The sequence below is a fragment of the Dendropsophus ebraccatus genome, chromosome 3, assembly GCF_027789765.1.
Source record: "Dendropsophus ebraccatus isolate aDenEbr1 chromosome 3, aDenEbr1.pat, whole genome shotgun sequence".
Lineage (NCBI taxonomy): Eukaryota > Metazoa > Chordata > Amphibia > Anura > Hylidae > Dendropsophus > Dendropsophus ebraccatus.
Window position 1 is genome coordinate 64,849,283 of NC_091456.1, and position 26,222 is coordinate 64,875,504.

Below are 26,222 nucleotides of genomic sequence, written 5' to 3' on the forward strand. Positions count from 1 at the left end.
CCCAAATAGGTAGGTACTTTCCCCATTAGGTAGGTTCCCCTGTGGGTGGGTAGCTTACTCTAGTAAGTAGGTGCCCCCAATTTAAAAGTAGTTTTCCCCATTAGGTAGGTAGGTCCTCCAAGAAACATACCTTCTCCCTGTTCTTCTGTTAAGCAGCAGGTTCTTTTTCCCATTCGGTGCTGCCAGCCTCTTCAAGGCTACAAGCTTAAAACTGCCTGTGGCTTGGAAGAGTAGCTGAGGGGCTAGGAGCCAATGGCTTTTCCTCTGTCAACAGCATCTAATGGCTGTTGTTGTAAATCTTTAACCCCTTAGTGACCGCCGATACGGCTTTCTACGGCGGTCACTAATGGTCCTTATTCTGCTGCCATCAGCTTTTTACGGCGATGGCAGAGAATAAGGCTGCGGGGCCGGGACGGCCCCCACCCCATCCCCCCGGCTACCGGAGGTAGCTGAGGGGTTGGGGCAGTGTGTGAGGTCCGTCCCGGCCCCCCCCCCCCCCCTTACCGACGATCGCCGCTATTAACGTTATAGCGGCGGCCGTCGGTAAAGGGGATTACCGGTGCCGCCGCCGCCTTTCATCTCCCCCCGCCGTTAATCTACGGCGGGGGGAGATGAAATAAGTGTATATCAGACCCCAGATCAGACCCCCCTAGTGCCCCGATAACTAACCCCCCTCCCCCGGCGGCCATCATTTCCAAGATGGCCGCCGCCATCGCTGTGAACCGACTAACGTCGGTTCACAGCGATTAAAAAGTTAAAATGAATGAAAGCCCCATGCTCTCCGCCACCGGAGGTAGCGGAGAGCATGGGGCAGTCATCGGGGACCCCCCTGTGGGGTCCCGGTACAAGCGATCAGCGGTATATACTATATACCGCTGATCGCTTGTGCCATGTGCTCCCGACACTTTTTATCCCCTGTCACCATAAATGATTGGTGACAGGGGATAAAAAGTGATGTCCCCCCACCCCCCAAGTCGCCCCCCACCCTCCCTGTCACCCCCGTCCCCCAGTCACCCCCCCCCCTTCCCCATATACGTTACCTGCTCCTGGAGCTCCTTCCTCCTCGACGTCCTGGCTGGTTATGAAGTGCGCATGCGCTTCACAACCAGCCAACTCAGAAAATTTAAAGTGACAGAGACCAATTTGGTCTCTGTCACTGAACTATGATTACTGAGATAGAAAATATCACAGTAATCATAGTAATACAGTGAAAATGAATGTATAAAGTACAAAAAGTGACAAACATACAAAAAAATAAAACACACACTTTTTATTATAGTAATAATTGCAGTTTACTCCCAAATTACCCCTAACCCCTCCCCAAATTACCCGTAACCACCGCACGTTGCCCGTAACCACCGCACGTTGCCCGTAACCACCGCACGTTGCCCATAACCACCGCACGTTGTCCGTAACCACCGCACGTTGTCCGTAACCACCGCACGTTGCCCGTAACCACCGCAAATTGCCAGTGACCCCCTCCAGATTGCCCGTAACCACTCCAAATTACATGTACCCACCCCAGATTACCTATAGGCACTTCAGTTTATCAGTAACAATCCCAGATTGTCTGTAACCCTTCCAGGTTGCACATAACCCCCCCAGGTTCCCCGTAATCATGCCAGATTACATGTAACCCCCCCCCCAGATTGCACGTAACCACCGCGCGTTGCCTCTGACCACGCCACGATGCCTCTGACCACGCCACGATGCCTCTGACCACGCCACGATGCCTCTGACCACCGCACGTCGCCTCTGACCACCACACGTCGCCTCTGACCACCACACGTCGCCTCTGACCACCACACGTCGCCTCTGACCACCCCAAATTGCCAATGACCCCCTCCAGATTGCGGTGCCCATGTCAGATTACAGGTACCCACCCCAGATTGCCTATAAGAACTTCAGTTTATCCATAACCACCCCACATTGCCCGTAACCACCCCACGTTGCCCGTAACCACCCCAGATTGTCTGTAAGCACTGCAGGTTGCGCGTAACCACCCCACATTGCCCGTAACCACCCCAGATTGTCAGTAAGCACTGCAGGTTGCCCGTAACCAGCCCACGTTGCCTGTAACCACCCCAGATTGTCTGTAAGCATTGCAGGTTGCCCGTAACCACCCCACGTTGTCCGTATCCACCCCAGATTGTCTGTAAGCACTGCAGGTTGCCCGTAACCACCCCACGTTTCCCGTAACCATCCCAGATTGTCTGTAAGCAAAGCAGGTTGCCCGTAACCAGCCCACGTTGCCCGTTACCAGCCCACGTTGCCCGTAACCAGCCCACGTTGCCCGTAACCAGCCCACGTTGCCCGTAACCAGCCCACGTTGCCTGTAACCAGCCCACGTTGCCTGTAACCACCCCACGTTGCCGTAACCACAGCAGGTTGCCCGTGACCACCACACGTTGCCCATAACCACCACACGTTGCCCGTAACCACCCCGCGTTGCCTGTAACCACCCCACGTTGCCTGTAACCACAGCAGGTTGCCCGTGACCACCCCATGTTGTCCGTAACCACCCCAGATTACCTGTAACCACCTCAGGTTGCCCATAACCACCCCTGGTTGCCCGTAACCACCCCACATTACCTGTAATCTCATTTTTTTAATTTTATTTTAGTAACTGCGCTATTCTAATAACCATTACTAGCTGCGGTTTTGCTCCTGTAAATTGGCGCTCCTTCCCTTCTGAGCCCTGCTGTGTGCCCATACAGTGGTTTATGCCCACATATGAGGTACCGTTTTACTCAGGAGAACCTGCGTTACAGATTTTGGGGTGAATTTTCTCTCCTGTTCCTCGTCAAATTGAGAAATTTCAAACTAAACCAACATATTATTGGAAAAATTCGAGTTTTTCATTTTTACTGGCCAATTTTGAATACTTTCCTCTAATACCTGTGGGGTAAAAATGGTCACCACACACCAAGATGAATTCTTTAAGGGGTGCTCTTTCCAAAATGTGGTGACTTTTGGGGGGAATCTATTCTGCTGACACTACAGGGGCTCAGCAAACGCACCTGGCGCTCAGAAACTTCTTCAGAAAAATCTGCACTGAAAATGCTAATTGGCGCTCCTTCCCTTCTGAGCCCGGCTGTGTGCCCATGCAGTGGTTTATGCCCACATATGGGGTACCGTTGTACTCAGGAGAACCTGCTTTACATATATTGGGGTGACATTTCTCTCCTGTTCCTCGTGAAATTGAGAAATTTCAAACTAAAGGAACATATTATTGGAAAAATTCGAGTTTTTCATTTTTACTGTCTACTTTTGAATACTTTCCTCAAATACCTGTGGGGTCAAAATGCTCACCACACCCCAAAATAAATTCTATGAGGGGTGCACTTTCCAAAATGGAGTGACTTATTGGGAGATTTTACTCTGCGGACACTACAGGGGCACTGCAAACGCACCTGGCGCTCGGAAACTTCTTCAGCAAAATCTGCATTGAAAAAGCTAATTGGCGCTCCTTCCCTTTTGAGCCCTCCTGTATGCCCATACAGTGGTTTACGCCCACATATGGGGTACCATTGTACTCAGGAGAACCTGCGTTACAAATTTTGTGGTACTTTTTTCCTCTTGTTCCTCGTGAAATTGAGAAATTTCTAACTAAAAGAACATAATATTGGAAAAATTTGAGTTTTTCATTTTTACTGTCTACTTTTGAATACTTTCCTCTAATACCTGTGGGGTCAAAATGGTCACCACACACCAAGATGAATACTTTGAGGGGTGCACTTTCCAAAATGGAGTGACTTATGGCGAGATTTTACTCCGCTGGCACTACAGGGGCACTGCAAACGCACCTGGCGCTCGGAAACTTCTGCAGCAAAATCTGCATTGAAAAAGCTAATTGGCGCTCCTTGCCTTCTGAGCCCTCCTGTGTGCCCATGCAGTGGTTTATGCCCACATATGGGGTACCATTGTACTCAGGAGAACCTGCGTTACAAATTTTGGGGTACTTTTTTCCTCTTGTTCCTCGTGAAATTGAGAAATTTCAAACTAAACGAACATATTATTGGAAGAATTCGAGTTTTTCATTTTTACTGTCTTCTTTTGAATACTTTCCTGTAATACCTGTGGGGTCAAAATGGTCACCACACACCAAGATGAATTCTTTGAGGGGTGTACTTTCCAAAATGGGGTGACTTATGGGGGGTTTTCTCTCTGCTGACACTACAGGGGCACTACAAACGCACCTGGCGCTCAGAAACTTCTTCAGCAAAATCTGCATTGGAAAAGCTAATTGGCGCTCCCTTCCTTCTGAGCCCTGCTGTGTGCCCATACAGTGGTTTACGCCCACATATGGGGTACCGTTGTACTCAAGAGAATCTGCTTTATAAATTTTGGGGTGCTTTTTGTCTCATATTCCTTTTGAAAATGAGAAACTTTAATCTAAACGTATATATTATTGGAAAATTTAAATTTTCTATTTTTTTACTGCCTAATTGTGAATACTTTCCTCCAGCCCCTGTAGGGTTAAAATGCTCATTATACCCCTAGATTAATTCTTTAAGGTGTGTAGTTTCCAAAATGGGGTCACTTATGGGGGTTTTCAGGATACCAGACTTTTAAATCCATTTAAAAAAAGAACTGGTCCCTAAAAAAATCAGTTTCACGAAAATGTGATAATTTGCTGATAAATTTCTAAGCCCCATAACACCCTAAAAAAGTAAAATATGTTTACCAAATTATGCCAGAATAAAGAAGACATATTGGTAATGTGACTTAGTAACTAATTTATGTGCTACGACTTTCTTTTTTTAGAAGCCGAGAATTTCAAAGTTCATAAAATGCAAATTTTTTTAATTTTTCATGATATTTTGATGTTTTTCACAAAAAACACACAAAGTAGTGACCAAATTTTGCCACTAACATAAAGTGCCATATGTCACGAAAAAACTATCTCAGAATCGCTAGCATACGTTAAAGCATCACTGAGCTATAAGAGCATAAAGTGAGACAGGTCAGATTTTGAAAAATTAGCCTGGTCATTAAGGCCCAAACTAGCTGCAGCACGAAGGGGTTAAAAGCTAATAAAAATAGTAAACAAATAGGAATAAATAAACTGCACATGCATCTTCTTAAAATCAGAGCAAGACTTCCTTTTAGTGTCTGATTTGCACTAAAGGCCATCTTTCTTGTTCAGCATATGGGTGTTGCTAGTAAAGAAGATATGATGAGCCTGGTAGATCTGGATAGGTGTGGGTTTTCCCTATCTACACTGCCACTTACCTTCCCTTCTCTTTCTGAGCACCATGGGCCTGCCGCTTCTGTGTTAGCTTAAAGGGTACCTGTCTCTAAAAAAAATTCTGACATTTTATAATGACAGGTCAGATTTTTTAGTAAACGTAGGAGACAGCACTTCTTGTGAAAAAAAGTGATTTTTTTATTCACATCAGACGCGACGTTTTGGCTGGTACTTCAGCCTTTCTCAAAACATTTCGGCTGAAGTACCAGCCGAAACGTCGCGTCTGATGTGAATAAAAAATCACAAGAAGTGCTGTCTCCTACATTTACTATTGGATTGAAGCCAAACGGAAGGGTCCTGTGCGGTGAGACGTGCACTCCATCTAAATACTCTTATTTTTTTCCAGTGCTGTCCCAGTTTGATTTTTTATAGGTCAGATTTTTTGACCAGTAAAGAGACCCCCCACCCCACCAATCCCTAAAACGGCCAGTTCAAAGCTTCTGACATGTCACTATGTAAAGTCAGAAGTTTTAAAAAGAGTCATAGCCTTTATTACCCTTAGCTGAGACTTGAGTCATAGCCATAAATCAAGCTTATTTCAGGTTGGGGAATGCTTTACACCCCTGCCACAACAATCCACCCTTTATGATGGAGAACTGAAGTCTCAATGCTAGGCGCTGCAGAAAAAGACATGATAGTGAACCTTTTGTAAACCTGTGGTGTTCCAGAGCCTGGACAGGGTGGTCAATGTTACATAAAATACTGGGAAAAAAAACAAAGTATTACAAAAATATACCACAATACATTGCATTGTGGAACACACAACCAAATGCTGGCAGGTTTCGGGGGTGTATTAGGCATGCCCCCCAATATAAATATTTATGCCACCTTATTATATAATCATGCTCTTCACCTGAAATTAACTCCTGTTATTAAACTAAGATAATAATTCTTATTGTTGCTCACAAAACAGCTGGCACTGGAGGATTTATACGAGAAGAACTGTGCAAAATTAAGAGAATGGAAAGCAAAGTTATGATTATGATAAAGAACACATTTACCAGCGACCTCTTTGACATGGGTAGATAACGTTGCAAAGCCTGCTTAATCCAAGTAAATTGTCAGCTGTATGCAGTTATAATGGAGAAAGGAAAAAAGAGAAGGGAAGGAGGCGGCACCTCGTGTGATACCGCTATATAGCTATAGATATGTAGGTGAATAAATTCAGTGGTTACGGTTTAGCCCCTTGGACTTTATGCCCCTACATACAGGGGTAAATGGATCTCCTGTGGTGAAGTCTTCCTGAGGGTTACTACCTCTTGGTAGTTGATTTGGGGCTACGAGAAGCTGACTGGATATTGACAGGATACTCCCCATAATGCGGTATCACAGCGCATTTTATACTGCAGATCCGCAGTGGATTTGATCTAAATAACTGGAAACAGCATCAAATCTGCACCATCAAATCTGCTGCGGATCCTGTACGTGTGAAGGCACTACATATGTAAATTGCACATAAATATCACATGTTTCTGGAGGGAAGTAGATTGTCAGCACTCTGTCCTGGTGATGCTCATGGATCAACAATATGATATATTGTAAAATATTCCCAGGAATAGTCCCACTAAGAAGTAGTGCTGATCGAACTGTTCGAGAAAAGTTAGGTTCGAGTTGAACATCTCGATTTTCTCGAACTCGAACCGAACCGAACATTTTACTGTTCGTTCGAGTTAGCGTTCGAGTTAGCGTTCGGGCGCCTTTTTGCCAGCCAATCGGTGCAGAGCACATAGAAGTGTCGGAAACGTCATTGCTGAGGTGTAGGGGTCTCATTGGCTGCTAAATACTCCTCCCCTTCTTTGTCCAGGAAATACTGGAGGTTACATCCTAATTTGAAACCTTTATTACCATTAAATCTATGGGACCAAAAAAGTACTACATTCTAATATAGGATGCACACCCCTTCACTCACTACCATGCACTCTTCCCAATTACTTTTATCATTCTTAACTACTCATAAGATTTCACTTATTAGATCAGATTTTATCCCTACATTTTCCTTATTCTTTTAGCATCAATGTTCCAATCTTAATTATTGAACTTCCAAAAAAAACATGGGAAATATGGATACAATTCCTTTATTTTTCCTAATATGACTGTTGTAAAATTGTAGGCCTGCTCTTATAATCTTTCACTGTAAATCCCCAGAGCACTTAAATGAGTTTTTCTTACTTAGGAAACTACCTAAATTATTTCCCCTGCCACTATGTGACACTACACAAATATGGGCACTGCAAGCTATCTGGCTGTTTTTATGAGTTAAATTTAGGATTATATGAAACTATTTTTGATGTACTTTTGATGTGTTTAGCTCAACTTCTACTGCCCTCAATGTAAACTCACCCCACCACATACCAGTAACGACCTTTCATGAAGAAAATCTGTGGTCTCTGCTTTCTGTTGCCAGCATAGTCATTAAATAGTGCAAAAGCAGTATAAACATATGTCATTTAAAGATACACAGGGAAGGGGTTTACATAGGGTCTAACAATGCATTGAAAAACAGGGTACAAAGACAGAAATATATAGTAGCAATGCCTCATATATTGAATCAACAGAAATCATACTAGGGTAAAACAAAATAGTAAAAACTGAGTCGATTTGGAAAAAGGATTATATAATCAAGACAGTGTAATTTGGGGGGGGGAGGGGGCAAGTGGGCATTGGGGGGGGGGAGGAGAAAGGGAGAAGTGTTGGCAAAGCCTGGGCTCTGGGCTAAAGAAAATGTAATAGATTGCAGAGACATATAAAAAGTTATGATTGGTTGGAGTCTGAGCCTTCCGACGCTGACTGATCACTAGATAAAACTAAGAAGTGCACGCTCAAACATTTGACGTCTTTAGGACAATAAAATCCCCTTTAAGTTGCATGAACATATTCATCAGAACAAAGTTCTTTGTCCAGTTAGTTTCTGTTCTGTTTGCATAGTGGTTTTTCTATGTGCTGGACAAGTTGACAACATATTTTATAATATAGGAAAGGGTAAAAACTGATTGTATCACATATAAGTACCCCTATTTTCTTGCCTGGGACTACAGCATATATAAAGAACCCCATAATATGTGATTCAAGAATGTAAATGTATTAGTACTATATATTATGCAGTGTCCTGTATATCGAAAAATTATACTACATACAGTATATGGGATCCTATGGAAAGTGCAAAATACTACTGCACATATGCCTGGTATTAAAAAAAAATACAAATATGTTATACAGTATATAATTCTGGTGGGTTAAATGCATTGTTCCTATTATTTTACTTGACAGCACTTTCTTACTTCCAGGGCTTGTAGAGCTCCTTGAATCAAATCATAACAGATATCCACAGAGAAATGGTAAGATTAGTAATAGTTCTCTGAATACACACTTCTGTTTTCTTTATACATTCATGGGGTTTTCCCATTTTTTTCATAAACAAAGTTAAGTTTATACAGTAAACAAAGCTTATTTCTGTACTTCATGTTTCAATTTGACAGTGTTTTAAAGATCTCTGCTAAAAACTTGTGTCGTACAGCAAGTGGAAAAAGTAACATATATAGACATATCCCACTGGTAACAATTGTTACCTATCCATTATACAGATGATAAATGTAAGGGGCCTATTCCACGGACCGATATTCGGCCAAATCGGCCTGATTCAGCCAACTATCATCCCGTGGAACAAATACAACGATCAGCCGATGACAACGATGTCATCGGCTGATAGTTGTGTCAACACTACATGTAATAGCGGTGCATGGCCAGCGACTGACAATTTACATTACCTATCCAGGCTGCAGGACTCCTCTTGTGGTCTTCTTCTCCCCAGGTCCTGCGCGTTCCAGCTTCAGAGCGGCCTGTCTGAGTTGACAGGCTGCTCAGCCAATCACAGGCCGGGACTGCCGCAGCCAGTGATTGGTTCAGTGGTTCAGTGGAGGTCCATTCTTTGCATGCTCTTCTAATCTCTGTCCTCAGCTCCTCCTGCCATGGATGTTCATAGCGAGGACCAGTTTGATGAACAAAGTGCTGCCGAGCATTCATGTAGCCCAACATACATTTCTGTGAGTCCATCGACCTGTATCAGGCTGGCATCATGCGTCTGGGCAATTAATCCATCTACAAGTGGAAAACAATTAGTATTTCAGATAAGATTACTGTTGTCTGACTCGCCAGAAACCTGTACACTGTGTACACATGTATGTTTCCTCCAATGTGAAGAGGGTAATACAAAACAAACAAAGGGGAAATACAGTTGTCATGACCAAAGAATATTAGATTCAAGAAGCTGAATGACCGTGATAGCAATACTTATAAAAACCACAAATATACAGTCATGACATCAGACATTGGTACATAGTAATGTTGAAAAAGGCATTTCTTATATTAAAAAAAAAGGGGCAGGGAAAGTAAAAATATCTAGCAGCCGTATTATTCCTGCACCTGGTAGTGGCGTGGCCCCTCTCTGAACCTCCCCACCCCTCGCAGGACGTGCCGGTACATCCTGTGGAGGTAAGGGGTTAAAGAGACTGGGGCGGGGGATTTATCAAGACTGACGTACTCGTATGCCGGTCTTAAACTAGGCCCCGTCCCTTTTTCCGAATCCGGCTGGCCAGGCACACAGGCGTACCAAATCTGTCACTAGTTTATGCTGCCCTCATTTAAGGCAGCATGAACCTAGTGACAGATTCCCTAGTTAAGTTTTAAGCTATTTGAGCCTATTTTGCTATCATTTAGCCTTAGACAAAGCAAATAGCAGGAAATGCATGCAAGTAAATACTTTACAAGGGAAAATTTTTCTAGAATAAATAGGTTCAGTTTCCTTGTCCCACATAAAGAACAAGAGAAGATCATATCAGGCATAGCTCAGATCATAACAAGCACAATGCACAGTAAATACAAAAAAACACTCCTACTCAAATGGTAGAGATCTGAAGGATCAACCAGACTGAAACTTACAAGTACTCTCCATTATGTGCATGAACTCAGTAGTCCTAGATATTTATGAGCACCAGAAAACTGCTTACCGGCTTCTGATTGGCAGTTATCTATCCATGTTGTGTATCATGTGCATGTGTCAATCAGCAGCTGGAGGGTGGGGGAAGTAGTGTGGCAAGATTCCTATTCTCCTGCATTTCAGTAGAATGGTTGAACAAAATTATATGTATGTAATACTTTTTTCTGTTCAGCTATTCTGTCACTAGCTTTATGCTGCTCACTTAAAGGGAACCTGTCACCCCCCGTGCCGGGGTGACAGGCTCCCGACCCCCCGTTAGAGCCCTCTATACTTACCTAATCCCTCCGGGTCCCGCTTCTGAAGGTGGTCGGGTAATGAAGATCTCAGCCGCTGCAGCCCGGTGCGCGCACTGAGATATGAGTCCAATGCTCATAGAGAATGGCGGAGCGCTGGACTCTCCTGTCATTCTCTATGGGTGTTGGACTCATCTCTCAGTGCGCGCGCCTGGCTGCAGCGGCTGAGATCTTCATCACCCGACCACCTCCAGAAGCGGGACCCGGCAGGATTAGGTAAGTATATGGGGCTCTAACGGGGGGTCGGGAGCCTGTCACCCCGGCACGGGGGGTGACAGGTTCCCTTTAAGGCAGCATAAACCTAGTGACAGATTCTCTTTCAACATTTAAGAGGGGGGGGGGGGTATAGGTAATAAAACTGAAGTCTGTGGAATGCTGATCCCACCACCAAGTGTCACTGTGACTTGAACCTTATATTGTATGGCTGAAGGAGAAACTATGCTAAGGGTTAACTTATCACTGTATTGATTATATAAATGTCTCAGTCTTTTATGCTCAACCAATCCCTGAATTAGCTACCTCAGTGGTCCCCAACCTACCCTAGATTATCTTGGTCCCCTTGCCCAGTTAGAAATGCTGAAGAAGCCTATATATATAAAGGGGTTAGGACTAGTTGGGGCAGATGATTTCTGAGTATTGTATGAGCAAGCAAGAGTATTAATGACAGCATGCTGAGGAGATTCTTCCAGGGCTCGGCCTAAGGCCAGGACCCATTTGCGGGACTATTTTTATTTTTATCACTGGTCTCTACCTTAGTCAGGTCCGACTAGAGCACTTAGCAGTGAGGCTGTTGTGAAAAAGCAGGACACTCTGGGTGGCATCTTCAAAGTTCCTGATAATCACTCAGGGACTCAAGTCAGTAGCAAGGTAAGGATCTTGATGCCGACAGACACTATTTCCTAAGGGGTCGCCCCAATGGCTAGCTTTCACAATAGGTAGGCATACGTCCCTGATTCTGTGGCAATCTGTGCCCACAAGATAGGTTAGGCGGATAATTATTCCCGTGGATGTAGGACTCTTTTTCTCTCAGCTCCCCACATGAGTACCCTGGATAGGGCCCCTAACCTCTAACCAGCAGTCCACTGTCACTACCGCTGAACCTAAATAAAGGTTATTTCAAATCACAACCACTAAAACCAAGGTTTTCTTTAAAGTATATACTATATACTCGCTTTTTGACTCCCTGCAATCTGGCTTCCGCCCCCACCACTCCACAGAAACCGCCCTCACCAAAGTGGCTAATGACCTGCTGACTGCCAAAACCTCGCGCCAATATTCTGTGCTCCTTCTCCTTGACCTATCTTCTGCCTTCGACACAGTTGACCATTTTCTCCTCTTACAAATCCTCTCATCCCTTGGTGTCACTAGCCTAGCCCTCTCCTGAATCTCCTCTTACCTCTCCAACCGCACTTTTAGTGTCTCCCATTCTCACACCACCTCCTCTCCTCCTCCCCTTACTGTTGGTGTTCCCCAAGGCTCTGTACTTGGGCCTCTTCTCTTCTCCATCTACACCTCTGGCCTGGGACATATCATAGTCCCACAGCTTCAGCTACCACCTCTACGCCGATGACACTCAGATCTACCTCTCTGGTCCAGATGTCACCTCTTTGCTATCCAGGATTCCAGAGTGTCTATCGGCCATATCCTCCTTCTTCTCCTCCCGCTTTCTAAAACTCAACATGGACAAAACAGAACTTATCATCTTTCCCCCATCTCGCTCCACCCCGCCTTCTAATCTGTCAATCACTATCAATGGCTGCACTCTGTCCCCTGTCCCCCAAGTCCGCTGCCTTGGGGTCACCTTTGACTCTGCCCTGTCCTTTAACCCCTTCCCCCAATATGACGTCCAGGGACGTCATGAAAAGCAGTGGCAGAATGCATCATGACGTCCCTGGACGTCATGCTTTCCCTGCCTCCCCCCTCTGTCCCTGGGTGAGATCGGGCAGCAGGAGGAGGCTGTGTCACACAGCATCCTCCTGCTGCCACTGCCCGGAGGGGAGCCGCGCTCCCCCCCGGGCAGTTAACCCCATAAACGCCGCGGTCAATGCGACCGCAGCGTCTATGGGGAGATTCAGTGTCCCCCGCCGATCGGGCGGCGGGGGGAGGCTGCAGAACGCTGCCTCCCCCCACCGCCACTCAGTCTGTGTCCCCCGGCCCCCTCCCCTCGTCCTCCGATACCGGCGGATCGCCGCTACTACCTCTTTAGCGGCGATCCGCCGGTACCGGGCATTACCGGCGCCGCCGATAGTTTTCATCTCCCCCCACCGTGAATCAACGGTGGGGGGAGATGAAAAATGTCCCCTCAGACCCCAGATCAGCCCCCCGATCACCCTCCCCGGGCGGCCATCAGATCCAAGATGGCCGCCCCCATCCCTGCTAACAAACGATGTTTGTTGGCAGGGATGGAAATGAATAAGTGATCAAAGCCCCATGCTCTCCGCCACCGGAGGTAGCGGAGAGCATGGGGCAGTGATCGGGGACCCCCCCGTGTGGTCCCGGAGCAGGCGATCGGCGGTATATACTATATACCGCCGATCGCCTGTTCCCAGTGCTGATCAGCACTTTTTATCCCCTGTCACCATAAATCATTGGTGACAGGGGATAAAAAGTGTCACCGTGCCCCCCCCCAAGTCGCCCCCCCCACCCCCCCAGTCACCCCCGTCCCCCAGTCACCCCCCCTTCCGCACATACGTTACCTGATCCACGGAGCTCCGTCCTCCTCGACGTCCAGGCTGATTCTGAAGTGCGCATGCGCTCCAGAATCAGTTAGCTCTGAAAATTTAAAGTGACAGAGACCAATTTGGTCTCTGTCACTGAACTATGATTACTGTGATAGAAAATATCACAGTAATCATAGTAATACAGTGAAAATTAATGTATAAAGTACAAAAAGTGAAAAACAAACAAAAAAATAAAACACACACTTTTTATTATAGTAATAATTGCAGTTTACTCCCAGATTACCCCTAGCCCCCCCAAATTACCCGTAACCACCGCAGGTTGCCCATATCCGCCCCAGATTGCCCGTATCCACCCCAGATTGCCCGTAATCACCGCACGTTGCCTATAACCACCGCACGTTGCCCATAACCACCGCACGCTGCCCATAACCACCGCACGTTGCCACTAACCACCGCACGTTGCCACTAACCACCGCATGTTGCCACTAACCACCGCATGTTGCCTATAACCACCACATGTTGCCTATAACCACCGCATGTTGCCCATAACCACCGCACGTTGCCCATAACCACCGCACGTTGCCACTAACCACCGCACGTTGCCACTAACCACCGCACGTTGCCACTAACCACCGCACGTTGCCCATAACCACCGCACGCTGCCCATAACCACCGCACGTTGCCACTAACCACTGCACGTTGCCACTAACCACTGCACGTTGCCACTAACCACCGCACGTTGCCCATAACCACCGCACGTTGCCACTAACCACCGCACGTTGCCCATAACCACCGCACGTTGCCACTAACCACCGCACGTTGCCACTAACCACCGCACGTTGCCTATAACCACCGGACATTGCCTATAACCACCGCATGTTGCCTATAACCACCGCATGTTGCCTATAACCACCGCATGTTGCCTATAACCACCGCATGTTGCCCATAACCACCGCACGTTGCCCATAACCACCGCACGTTGCCTGTAACCACCCCAAATTGCCAGTGAGCCCCTCCAGATGGTCCGTAATCAGCCCCGATTGCCCGTAACCCCGCATATTGCACGTAACCACCGCACGTTGCCTCTAACCACTGCACGTTGCCTCTAACTCACACACGTTGCCAGTGACCCCCTCCAGATTGCCGTAACCACCCAAAATTACATGTACCCACCCCTGATTACCTATATGCACTTTCGTTTATCCGTAACCACCCCAGATTGTCTGTAACCACCCCATGTTGCCCGTAACCACCGCAGATTGTCTGTAACCCCCCCAGGTTGCCCCTAATCACATGTAATTCCCCCCAGATTGCCTCTGACCACCGCACGTTGCCTCTGACCACCGCACGTTGCCTCTGACCACCGCACGTTGCCCCCGACCACCGCACGTTGCCCCCGACCACCTCACGTTGATTCCGACCACCTCACGTTGCCCCCGACCACCGCACGTTGCCTCTGACCACCGCACGTTGCCTCTGACCACCGCACGTTGCCTCTGACCACCGCACGTTGCCCCCGACCACCGCACGTTGCCCCTGACCACCGCACGTTACAGGTTCCCATCCCAGATTACCTATAAGCACTTCAGTTTATCCGTAACCACCCCAGGTTGCCCGTTACCACCCCACGTTGCCCGTTACCACCCCTCGTTGCCCGTAACCACCGCAGGTTGCCCGTAACCACCACAGATTATCCGTAACCACCCCACATTACCTGTAATCTCATTTTTTTTTTGTATTTTAGTAACTGCGCTATTCTAATAACCATTACTAGCTGCGGTTTTGCTCCAGCAAATTGGCGCTCCCTTTCTTCTGAGCCCTGCTGTGTGCCCATACAGTGGTTTATGCCCACATATGGGGTACCGTTGTACTCAGGAGAACCTGCGTTACAGATTTTGGGGTACATTTTTTCTCCCATTCCTCGTGAAATTGAGAAATTTTAAACTAAACGAACATATATTGGAAAAATTCGAGTTTTTCATTTTTACTGTCTTATTTTGAATACTTTCCTCTAATACCTGTGGGGTCAAACCGCTCACTGCACCCCAAGATGAATTCTTTGAACGGTGTACTTTCCTAAATGGGGTGACTTTTGGGGGGGTTCTATTCTGCTGGCACTACAGGGGCGCTGCAAACGTACCTGGCGCTCAGAAACTTCTTCGGAAAAATCTGCACTGAAAATGCTAATTGGCGCTCCTTCCCTTCTGAGCCCGGCTGGGTGCCCATACAGTGGTTTATGCCCACATATGGGGTACCGTTCTACTCAGGGGAACCTGCGTTACAGATTTGGGCATGCAGCTTCTCTCCTGTTCCTCGTGAAATTGAGAAATTTCAAACTAAACAAACATATTATTGGAAAAATTCAAGTTTTTCAATTTTACTGTCTTATTTTGAATACTTTCCTCTAATACCTGTGGGGTCAAAATGGTCACCACACCCCAAGATGAATTCTTTGAGGGGTGCACTTTCCAAAATGGGGTGACTTATGGGGGGGTTCTCTTCTGCGGACACTACAGGGGCTCTGCAAACGCACCTGGCGCTCAGAAACTTCTTCAGCAAAATCTGAACTGAAAATGCTAATTGGCGCTCCCTTCCTTCTGAGCCCTCCTGTGTGCCCATACAGTGGTTTATGCCCCCATATGGGGTACCGTTGTACTCAGGAGAACCTGCGTTACAAATTTTGGGGTGCGGATTCTCTCATGTTCCTTGTGAAATTGAGAAATTTTAAACTAAACGAACATATTATTGGAAAAATTCGAGTTTTTCATTTTTACTGTCTAATTTTAAATACTTTCCTCTAATACCTGTGGGGTCAAAATGGTCACCACACCCCAAGATGAATTCTTTGAGGGGTGTACTTTCCAAAATGGGGTGACTTTTGGGGGGGTTCTCTTCTACGGGCACTACATGGGCGCTGCAAACGCACCTGGCGCTCAGAAACTTCTTCAGCAAAATCTGCACTGAAAATGCTAATTGGCGCTCCTTCCCTTCTGAGCCCCGCTGTGTGCCCATACAGTGGTTTACGCCCACATATGGGGTACCGTTGTACTCAAGAGAACCTGTGTTACAAATTGTGGGGTGCAGATTCTCTCTTGTTCCTTTTGGAAAGGAGAAACTTTAATCTAAACATATATATTATTGGAAAATTAAAATTTTCGATTTCTTTAAGGCCTAATTGTGAATACTTTCCTCCAGCCCCTGTAGGGTTAAAATGCTCATTATACCCCTAGATTAATTCTTTAAGGTGTCTAGTTTCCAAAATGGGGTCACTTATGGGGTTTTACAGCATACAAGCCTCCTAAATCAACTTAAAAAAGAACTGGTCCCTAAAAAAAAATCAGTTTTGGAAACTTTCACAAAATGTGATAATTTGCTAATAAATTTCTAAGCCCCATAACAGCCTAAAAAAGTAAAATATGTTTCCCAAATTATGCCAGAATAAAGAGGACATATTGGTAATGTGATTTAGTAACTAATTTATGTGCTATGACTTCCTTTTTTAGAAGCAGAGAATTTCAGAAGTTCATAAAATGCAAAATTTTAAAATTTTTCATGATATTTTGATGTTTTTCACAAAAAACACACAAAGTAGTGACCAAATTTTGCCACTAATATAAAGTGCCATATGTGACAAAAAAACAATCTCAGAATCGCTAGCATACGTTAAAGCATCACTGAGCTATAAGCGCATAAAGTGAGACAGGTCAGATTTTGAAAAATGAGCCTGGTCATTAAGGCCAAAACAGGCTGCGGAGGCAAGGGGTTAAACCACATATTCAGGCCCTGACCACCTGCTGCCGCCTTCACCTCAAAAACATTTCCAGAATCCGCTCTTTCCTCACCCCTGACTAAACCGAACTATTGGTACATGCTCTCATTATCTCCCGCTTGGACTACTGTAACATCCTCCTCTCTGGCCTTTCAGCTAACTCCCTTGATCCCCTCCAGTCTATCCTTAACTCTGCTGCCCGCCTAATCCACCTTTCCCCTCGCTTTGCCTCTGCCTCTCCCCTCTACCAATCCCTCCACTGGCTCCCCATTGCCCAACGTATTCACTTTAAACTGTTGACCATGACATACAAGGCCATCCACAACCTGTCCCCTCCGTACATCTCTGACCTGATATCCCGCTACCGTCCCTCACGCAACCTTCGATCCTCCAGTGACCTCCGTCTGCGCTCCCCCCTTGTTCGTACCTCGCACAACCGCCTCCAAGACTTTGCCCGAGCCTCCCCCATACTCTGGAACTCGCTACCCCGACACATCCGTCTCTCATCCACCATCATGTCCTTCAAAAGTGACCTGAAAACCCATCTCTTCAAACTAGGCTACAACATACAATAGCTCTGCATCACACTTCAATGGCTGCACTTTACCTCCTGTTTCTCTCCCTATACCCTATAGATTGTAAGCTCTCGCGGGCAGGGTCCTCTTCCCCCATGTACCAGTCTGTCTTAAGCCGTCACGTAATGTTTTCTGATCTTGTATTGTTCCTGCCTGTTGCCTTTCTATTGTATAGCGCTCTGGAATTAAGGGCGCTTTATAAATAAATAATAATAATAATAATATATTCAGAGATTGTGCCCAGTGTTTAGCTATATTCCTACCAGCGTCAAAGCTGTGCCTGCAGAAATTATCAAGTATTTATTCTCCTCCTAAGATTACTGTAACTGTGAACAGACTGCCTATTGTATTCAAAGAGACTATACTTTATGTATTTGAGAAGAGATTACAGTAAAGACTTTCCTGGTTTACTTTATCTGGGTCTCAGGTGCATATTTTTGCGCAAACTGCTCGGTTTCTGCAGAAATCAGCATCTTTTCCCTGGTGTATGTCTGGCTCGCCCAATAGGCGGGAAGGGGGGTACAGTAAAGTAAGGAGGAGGCCTGCTAGATATATTCCCCCCCCCAGTCCATAAATAGCTTAAAACACATCATAGGGATCTCATTGTTCAAGGTATCAGTCAGGAAAAAGGAACCAACATTTTCCAGGGCATTATATGGAACACAGTGAGGACAGTCATCAAAAAGTAGACAAAATTTGGTACAACAATGACAAAAACTGGACATCTCTCACAAAATTGGTCCAGAAGGCTGCCAAAAGTCCTACAACAACATTAAAGGAGCCGCAGGCATTTTTTGCCATGTACTGGTTGTGTGCCGTATGTGACAACAATCTCCAGTATTCTTCATATGAGCACCAGATGGAAGCTTTTTATTACAAAAAGAAACACGCAAGCCCAGCTATGTTTTACCAAAACCTACATCAGTCCTTCCGAATACATGTGGGCAATCATGTTATGATCTGATGAGACCAAGGTTGAACTTTCCGGCCATAATTCCAAAAGCTCTGTTTAGCAGAAAGCTAACACTGCACATCACCAAGAGAACACCATACCCACAGTAAACCATGGTGGAGGCAGCATTATGTTTTAGGGTTGTTTTCTGCAGTTTGAACTAGAAGGTGGAAAAAGCTTTAATTTTTGGGGTGTGTGGACCTTTTATATTTACTGTAAATTACTGTGACTAAGGGTCCATTTACACGGAAAGATTATCTGCCAAAGATGTGAAGCCAAAGCCAGAAAAAAATTGAAAAGAGGAGAAATCTCAGACTTTCCTTTATGACCTGATGTCTGTTTATAGTCTGTTTCTGGCTTTGGCTTCAAATCATTGGCAGATAATCTGTCAGATAATCTTTCTGTGTAAATGGACCCTTAGATTCATGTCAGAGGTTGTATTACTAATGCAGCAATGACTTACTTGTTCTTGCAAGTAATATTTCCACATACTGTAGTTGTAACCAACTCCTTACAAAGATATTTGTATATTTCTGGTTTGGAAATGTGACAACAGAATGTTGTTATCTAATGTCTCAACAATCATCTCTTATTTATCAGCATGTTCTATTATCCACAAAACAACAGTTTACCTCTTACCAGGAAAATGGATAAGGAAATCAGACTACTGTAAACAGCATGTACTTTTTTTTTATTAAAGGGAATGTACAAACCTTATTTAACATGCATTCAAATGCTTCCTTGTATGGAACAATACAGAAACAAAATGACTACTACTTAAAAAGAGATTATACGGGCTTAAAGGGGTAGTTGACCAAAACAAATTTCTTTTAAATCAACCGCGATTTGTAATTTACTTCTTTTAAAATTCTCAACTCTTCCAGTACTTAAAGCGTAACTATAATTTCAGTAGCCAAAAAATGAAATTCCTCAAATAAAAAGCCCACGTGTTACCCTTAAAAAAGAGCCCTAAACTGTGTTGATAGCTTGTACGCTCGCTGAGATATCGCCAGTTGTTTGGCTCAGAGGAATAAATGAATTTTTCTTCTGGCTGAGAGAAAGTGGGCGTGGCCTATCCCTCATCTCCCTGGCTGTGTCCCTCCATTCACTGACCAGCACCTTAGCAGATGTATCACACAAAGTGGGATTAGATACAGCCCCAGCATACAGTATCACAATGTAAGATTAGATTCAGAGTCCCAGCCGATGGTATCACACACAGTGGGATTAGATACAGTCATCTGCTCTCATTACACTGTAGGATAATGTCAGCTCCAGCTCTTCCCCTGCGCTGCTCCTCACACACAACACCCTCAGCTCTGCTTAGTCACCTCTGTGAGGGGAGGGGGGAGAACGTGCTGCTAGGAGGGGGGAGGAGGGTTTGTTTATGTCTCTCTCTCTGTGTCAGGATTGTTATCTGATCTTCCTGTCAGAGTCCGTACACTCAGGACGGATCTGCTGGGAGGGGGCGTGTCCAGCAGGAATGCAGAAATAAGTCAGAGCCAGAGAGGGCTGTAAGGGCTTAATCAGCCTTATGTATTTAAAAAACTGTTCATTTTAGGTTATTAATGTATATTGGAAAAATTCTTATCATGACCTAAGCTAATTAAAACTGAATGGTCAAAATATTTTATAGTTGCGCTTTAAGGTTACAAACCCACTTGCCGGATCTGCAGCGAGTCTCCTTGCTGCGTTTTTGCAGCGAGACATGCTGCAGATCCTGGCCCTATACTTTCAATAGCAGAGAAACTCGCAGCAGGGATGTAGATCCCTGCTGCGATTTTGTCTGCAGCCCGCCCCATTAACCCCCCGGCCGCCGGACATTATACATTACCGGGTCCCCGTTCCTGCTTGCTTCGCGGCTCGCGGTCTCTTCACGGCCCGCCTGGCCAATCAGTGCGCTGCGGCGGGGCAGCGCACTGATTGGCCGGGCGGAACGTGCCGGGAGCCGCCGAAGCAAGCAGGAGCCGGGATCAGGTAATGTATATCCTGCAGCCCCGATCGCCCCGCAGCCCCCGGCCGCACGATCGCACGATCGCCCGCAGCCCCCCAGCCCCCGGCCGCATGATCGCCCGCAGCCCCCGGCCGCACGATCGCCACCAGCCCCGCAGCACCTGACCTCACGATCGCCCCCAGCATCGCAGCCCCCGGCCGCACGATCGCCCGCAGCCCCCCAGCCCCCGGCCGCATGATCGCCCGCAGCCCCGCAGCCCCCGGCTGCACGATCGCCCGATCGTGCGGCCGGGGGCTGCGGGGCTGGGGGCGATCGTGCGGTCGGGGGCTGCGGGGCTGGGGGCGATCATGCAGCCGGGGGCTGCGGGCGATCGTGAGGTCGGGGGCTGCGGGGCTGCGGGTGATCGTGCGGCCGGGGGCGATCGTGAGGTCGGGGGCTGCGGGCGATCGTGCGGCGGGGGGCTGCGGGGCTGGTGGCGATCGTGCGGCCGGGGGCTGCGGGGCTGGTGGCGATCGTGAGGTCGGGGGCTGGGGGCGATCGGGGCTGCAGGATATACATTACCTGATCCCGGCTCCTGCTTGCTTCAGCGGCTCCCAGCACATTCCGCCCGGCCAATCAGTGCGCTGCCCCGCGGCAGCGCACTGATTGGCCGGGTGGGCCGTGAGGACACCGTGCGCTCACGAAGCAAGCAGGAACGGGGACCCGGTAATGTATAATGTCCGGCGGCCGGGGGGTTAATGGGGCGGGCTGCAGACAAAATCACAGCAGGGATGTACATCCCTGCTGCGAGTTTCTCTGCTATTGAAAGTATAGGGCCAGGATCTGCAGCGAGTCTCGCTGCAAAAACGCAGCAAGGAGACTCGCTGCAGATCCGGCAAGTGGGTTTGTAACCTAACAGTAGATGTAAGTTCTGCAAGAAGTGGTATTCTTTCTAGTCTGGAGAGCAGTAGAGGTTTTCTATGGGGATTTGCTACTGCTCTGAAGAGTTCCTGAAATGGACAGAGGTGGCAGCAGAGAGCACCGTGTCAAATTGGAAAGAATACACCACTTTATGTAGGACATACAGCAGCTGATAAGAACTAGAAGACGAGATTTTTTTAACAGAAGCAAATTACAAAGCAAAAGAAACAAATCTCTGGCACTTGTTGGGACCAGTTGATTTGAAAGAAATTTTTTGAGGGGTGAGCAACTCTTTTAACCCCTTCCCTCCCGGGCCATATTTCATTTTTGTGTTTTCGTTTTTTCCTCCTGGTGTTTAAAAGGCCATAGCACTTGCATTTTTTCACCAACAAACCCACATAAGCCCTTATTTTTTGTGCCACTAATTGTACTTGCAATGATGGACCTAATTTTTGCATTAAATACGCTGCAAAACCAGAAAACAATTATATGCACAGTGAAATTGAAAATAAAACGCAATTTTTTTATTTGGGGTGGTTTTGTGTTTACGCCATTCACCCTTTGGTAAAACTGATATATTATCTATGTTTCTTAAGTCAGTACAATTACATGTTTGACAGCTGCATTTAACTGTCATAATTAGCGGGTGCTGCGATCGACCGCACCCGCTAATAGCCGCGGTCCCGGGCTGCAGAAAGCAGCTAAGATTGCGGTGGTTATCTAAACCTCCCCGCCCATCGAAGGACGTACCGATACATTCTGCGGAGGGAAGGGGTTAAACATGCTCGCTTTCCCCCAAAAACAGCACCACTCTTGTCCTCCGTTTTAGTGTGGTTTTTCAGTTCCATTGAAGGGAATACCACACACAATAGGTGTGGTGCTTTTTTTGCAGGAAATAAGCAGTTTTTTTCTATACATTTTTAAGTTACATATTAGGAATACAAATTCTCTTTGAATTTCCAAGATTACTCTGAAACAAAAATGATACCAAGAAGCAATATAAAACACACATATATTTTTTCACTTAAAGGGAATCACTCACCATATTTTAGCCTCTCAAGTTAAAATTCATTGCTAAGAAAGTTCTATCCACACTGTCCTAACATATATTTGTTTCATTTGACCAGGCCAGCTATCGGACAAAAACGTACTTTTATTGTTTCCCATGTAAATGTTCTCTAACTAGGCATCAGGGCAGTCGTCCTTTCCTAAGAAGTCAGGGCCGGTGTGCTGCACTATGCTGTAACCTTTTTGGATGTGATTCCAAGAGCAACAGCTTCCTCCATCACAGAGAGGCCAGCCAAAATATTTAGCACAGCTCCAATGTGTTCACTAGGCTGAACATGCACAGTAAAGCGGTGTCCAATCCCGGATGCCTGTTTCCTGTACTGCACTGCAAGCCTCAGGTACTCTCAAACTCATTCTCAGTCTGCGAATGAGCTATCCTAGCTAAGGGTATGTCCACACTACGGAATCCCGGCAGATTACCCGCCACGTATTCCGCAGCTTGCCCCGCTTGCGGCTACTCGCAGCCATGTGCATCTCTGCAGGTCCCATAGGCTTCATTCTATGGTTTGGCAGATTCTGATGTCCGGCTGAAGAATGAGCAGGAATCTGCCAAACCATAGAATGAAGTCTATGAGACCAGTGGAGATGTGGGGGCGAGCTGTGGAACCCATGGCGAGTGATCCACCGGGATTCCATAATGTGGTACATACCCTTAGTGCATTAAAAGAGTAGATAACATGCTGATATGTCCCTATTGCACATGGAGGACTGAAGATTTACATCTTACATTTATCCTCAGCATTTTCACAGTGACGGCTGCATGATTAACCCCTTAACGACGGCGATTGTACATGTACGTCCTGGTCGCCTGGGCCTTAACATAGCAGAGCGTAAATTTACGCCTTGCTGGGGGGGCCGCACTGAAGCTCGCTTCAGAACGGGTGAGAACTGGCTGCTATCAGCAGCCAGGCCCTCACCCTCAATGGGGGGCTGCCGTGATCGCGCAGCTGCCCGCCATTAACCCCTTAAACACCGCGATCGCGTGGGTGGTACTCGTAGAGTTGACAAAGCTGACAAAGGCGAGAAGCCAAAACGCATCCTGTAAAGTTTTTTTTCCGCCTTTGATGGAATTATACAATAAACTGGTGAGTACCGAGAATTCTATGAATACGTGACGTGTTCCGAGGCCGGTCCCGCTGCTCACCGCAGGCACAAGAGAGAGAAGTCCATACTTGTAATCAGTTTCCCCCCTGCTGGCTGCCTGATTTTATAAATCGTCGGACTTCTCCTTTAAGTCAGTGCAATATTTTGGTTTTTCCTTTTTTAATAAATCAGCAAAGATTGTTAAACGTTTTTTTCTGTGTGGATTATTGCATGTAGAATGATGGGGTAAACATTTTGTGCTATGTTTATTTCCATGTGTGAATTTATCAAGGCAAACTAGCTACTCTTCCCTTGTTTACACCATGTTCACCTTTTCTTGGCCCAGGAGAGGACATGGTTTAAGATTAGCTACATTTTTTCATTGTAATTTATCATGTGCGATTTAATTTTTTTTTTTGCGTAGCAGTACCCCACTGCTACCCTGGTGTACTTTATTAGCCTAACTGTATTAAGCAAAAAGTGCACAAAAAATTTCACAAAAATGATCAATGCATGTATGCCTAATAGTACATTTGGTGCAAGAAAAGCAAGAATATTCACATTACGTAATAAGGATGAGACATTCCCCCTATAGTGTGAAAAAGGTGGAAGGATCTGAAGACTTTCTGAATGTATTTTATAATGCACACTCACTATTACTAGTACTAGAGTACAATGTTTCATTCCATCACAGCTGTATCCATTTGTTTCATTGCCATAGCTGCATCATGTGACCAGATGTCAGACAACCAGAAAATTACATGGCTTTATGTGTTTCAGGAAGTGGTCTGCCTGGGTCAGCCGACTCCCTGTGAATGACAGGATGACACCATCCTCTATCAGGTCACCATGCCTTCTGGCAAATTTGTCCATTGGCAGATCCCCTGAAATGTAGTAAAGGAGAAATAGCTGTGCGCCATGGAAGAGGCTTTCAGGGGCTCAATAACAGTAGTGAGAGACCCAAAATCACTACTCTGAAGAGTTAATCTGATAGAACACTTTTGAACTTTTTTGAAATGATAGGTGTGCTTTATCCACACGCCAGAAATCTGTATTAGCTATATATTGCTATAACCTGTATTAGCTATGTACTGCTTCAACTTTCTTTAACTATGCTTTAAGAAAACAAATAGTGACTAGTAAAGCTTTATCTAAAGTTATTTACCCTTTATTATTTCCCATAGATTCTGGTCATCATACGCCATTGTTGATCACAATAACGGTTGTCGGATGTGTGATTTTCCTTGTAGCAATGGTCATTTTATTTTCTAACAAAAGACATCTATGTTTTAAGTGCTTCAAGAAAAAAGGTAAGTTCCCACATCGTCAAGGACATATAAAATGCAACTTATCAGTGTTTGCCATCATAAATTCTAATGCATATGGGTTTTAAATGGCATTCATCAATACTCCACCAGCATTCTATTTGGCTGCCAGTTGAACAAAAACATATTGAAACCTTTTTGCATGTCCTCATGTACATGAACTTTAATAAAAATAGGTTTGAAAAAAATATATATCGAAATATTGGTTAATATTAAATAAATGAGTACCATCTGCAAAAATTTAGGCAATTATTAATGTATACATAATAAAATAAAAAAGTATAGGCCATTAATGTGTTTTCCTAGAAAACCCCTTAAGGTAATTTCACACTTTGCTAAAAGGATTAGTTTCAAAACAACATAACAGAAAGGCTATGTGATATAATAGTGATAGCTGGCTGCTAACATTTGAAGAGGAACTGAAATAATCACTTCCTTGACACAAAGCAAATGTTGCTATAGCAAAGCAAGAAGGTAAAACATAGGGGAAACACACTGTATTTTTCACCTTTCCTAATGCACAAATCATTGACAACAGTGACGTAGACACAAACCTTCTAACTGCAAATTGCCAATAATTCATGTTATAATAAACCCAGGTAAGCAAATAAAAGATAAATGGTCAAGAATGCTAATTGTAACAATTATAAGGGAACCCCCCCACTTACCATGCGACACGTGCTGTCCATATCCTGTGATATAATTGCTTGGCATGAGACATTTGCCCATATTTCCTATTGTTAAAACTTTGTTATACCCTAAGAATTGATTATCTGTTTACTCATAGACAGGATAATGTACTGACCTATAGACATACGCCACTACAGTCGGTTTTAACAAAGTTTGCTGTTTACATTTTTATAGTGTCAGTTTGAATTTACTCTAAATAAAGAGATATCAAGTGAGTTGCTAAGTCCTTCCTTGCCATGAAAATTAAGCTAACCCCCTTCCTGCCGCTCCACTGTAAATTAACATCGCAGAGCCCTGATGGTAGCCATCCTGGCTACGGAGGGCGGTGGGGAAAGGAAGGGAGGTAAGGCTGGCACGCGGTTGCTGTCGGTGTGCGCCCATGAACAAGGGACTTCAGCTTATGGGATCATTTATGATCCCATAAGCTGAAGTCCCAAAACAACCTGGGCATTGAGGCATCAATGACCCACGGTTGTGAAAGGGTTAAAGGGGTACTCCAGGCAAAATAAATATTTAATAGAAATGAGAGTCTATACATAGGTATGTTATTTTGTTCTACGAACTTGTCTAAGCCTGTTTTGAAGCCCTGTAATGTTTTTGATGTTTATTTAAATAAATTAATCATATCTCTCCTTAAACCTCTTCTCAAGACTTAACAATCTTTCCCCATAACTAAGATGCTCCATTC

General features: G+C 45.6%; 1 protein-coding gene across 4 annotated transcripts in view; it reads left to right on the top strand.

Annotated features, from left to right (window-relative positions):
- Positions 1-26,222, top strand: part of LOC138787136 (programmed cell death 1 ligand 1-like) — a 55,345-nt gene that overhangs the window by 14,770 nt on the left and 14,353 nt on the right. For 2 of the 4 annotated variants that reach the window (XM_069964280.1, XM_069964281.1), the window contains 2 exons: positions 8,536-8,586; positions 24,704-24,829. In XM_069964280.1, coding sequence (XP_069820381.1) covers positions 8,536-8,586; positions 24,704-24,829 — 177 coding nt within the window. Of the gene's footprint in view, positions 1-8,518; positions 8,587-24,703; positions 24,830-26,222 lie in introns of those variants that run through there. The other 2 variants (XM_069964282.1, XM_069964284.1) reach the window with 2 other exon arrangements.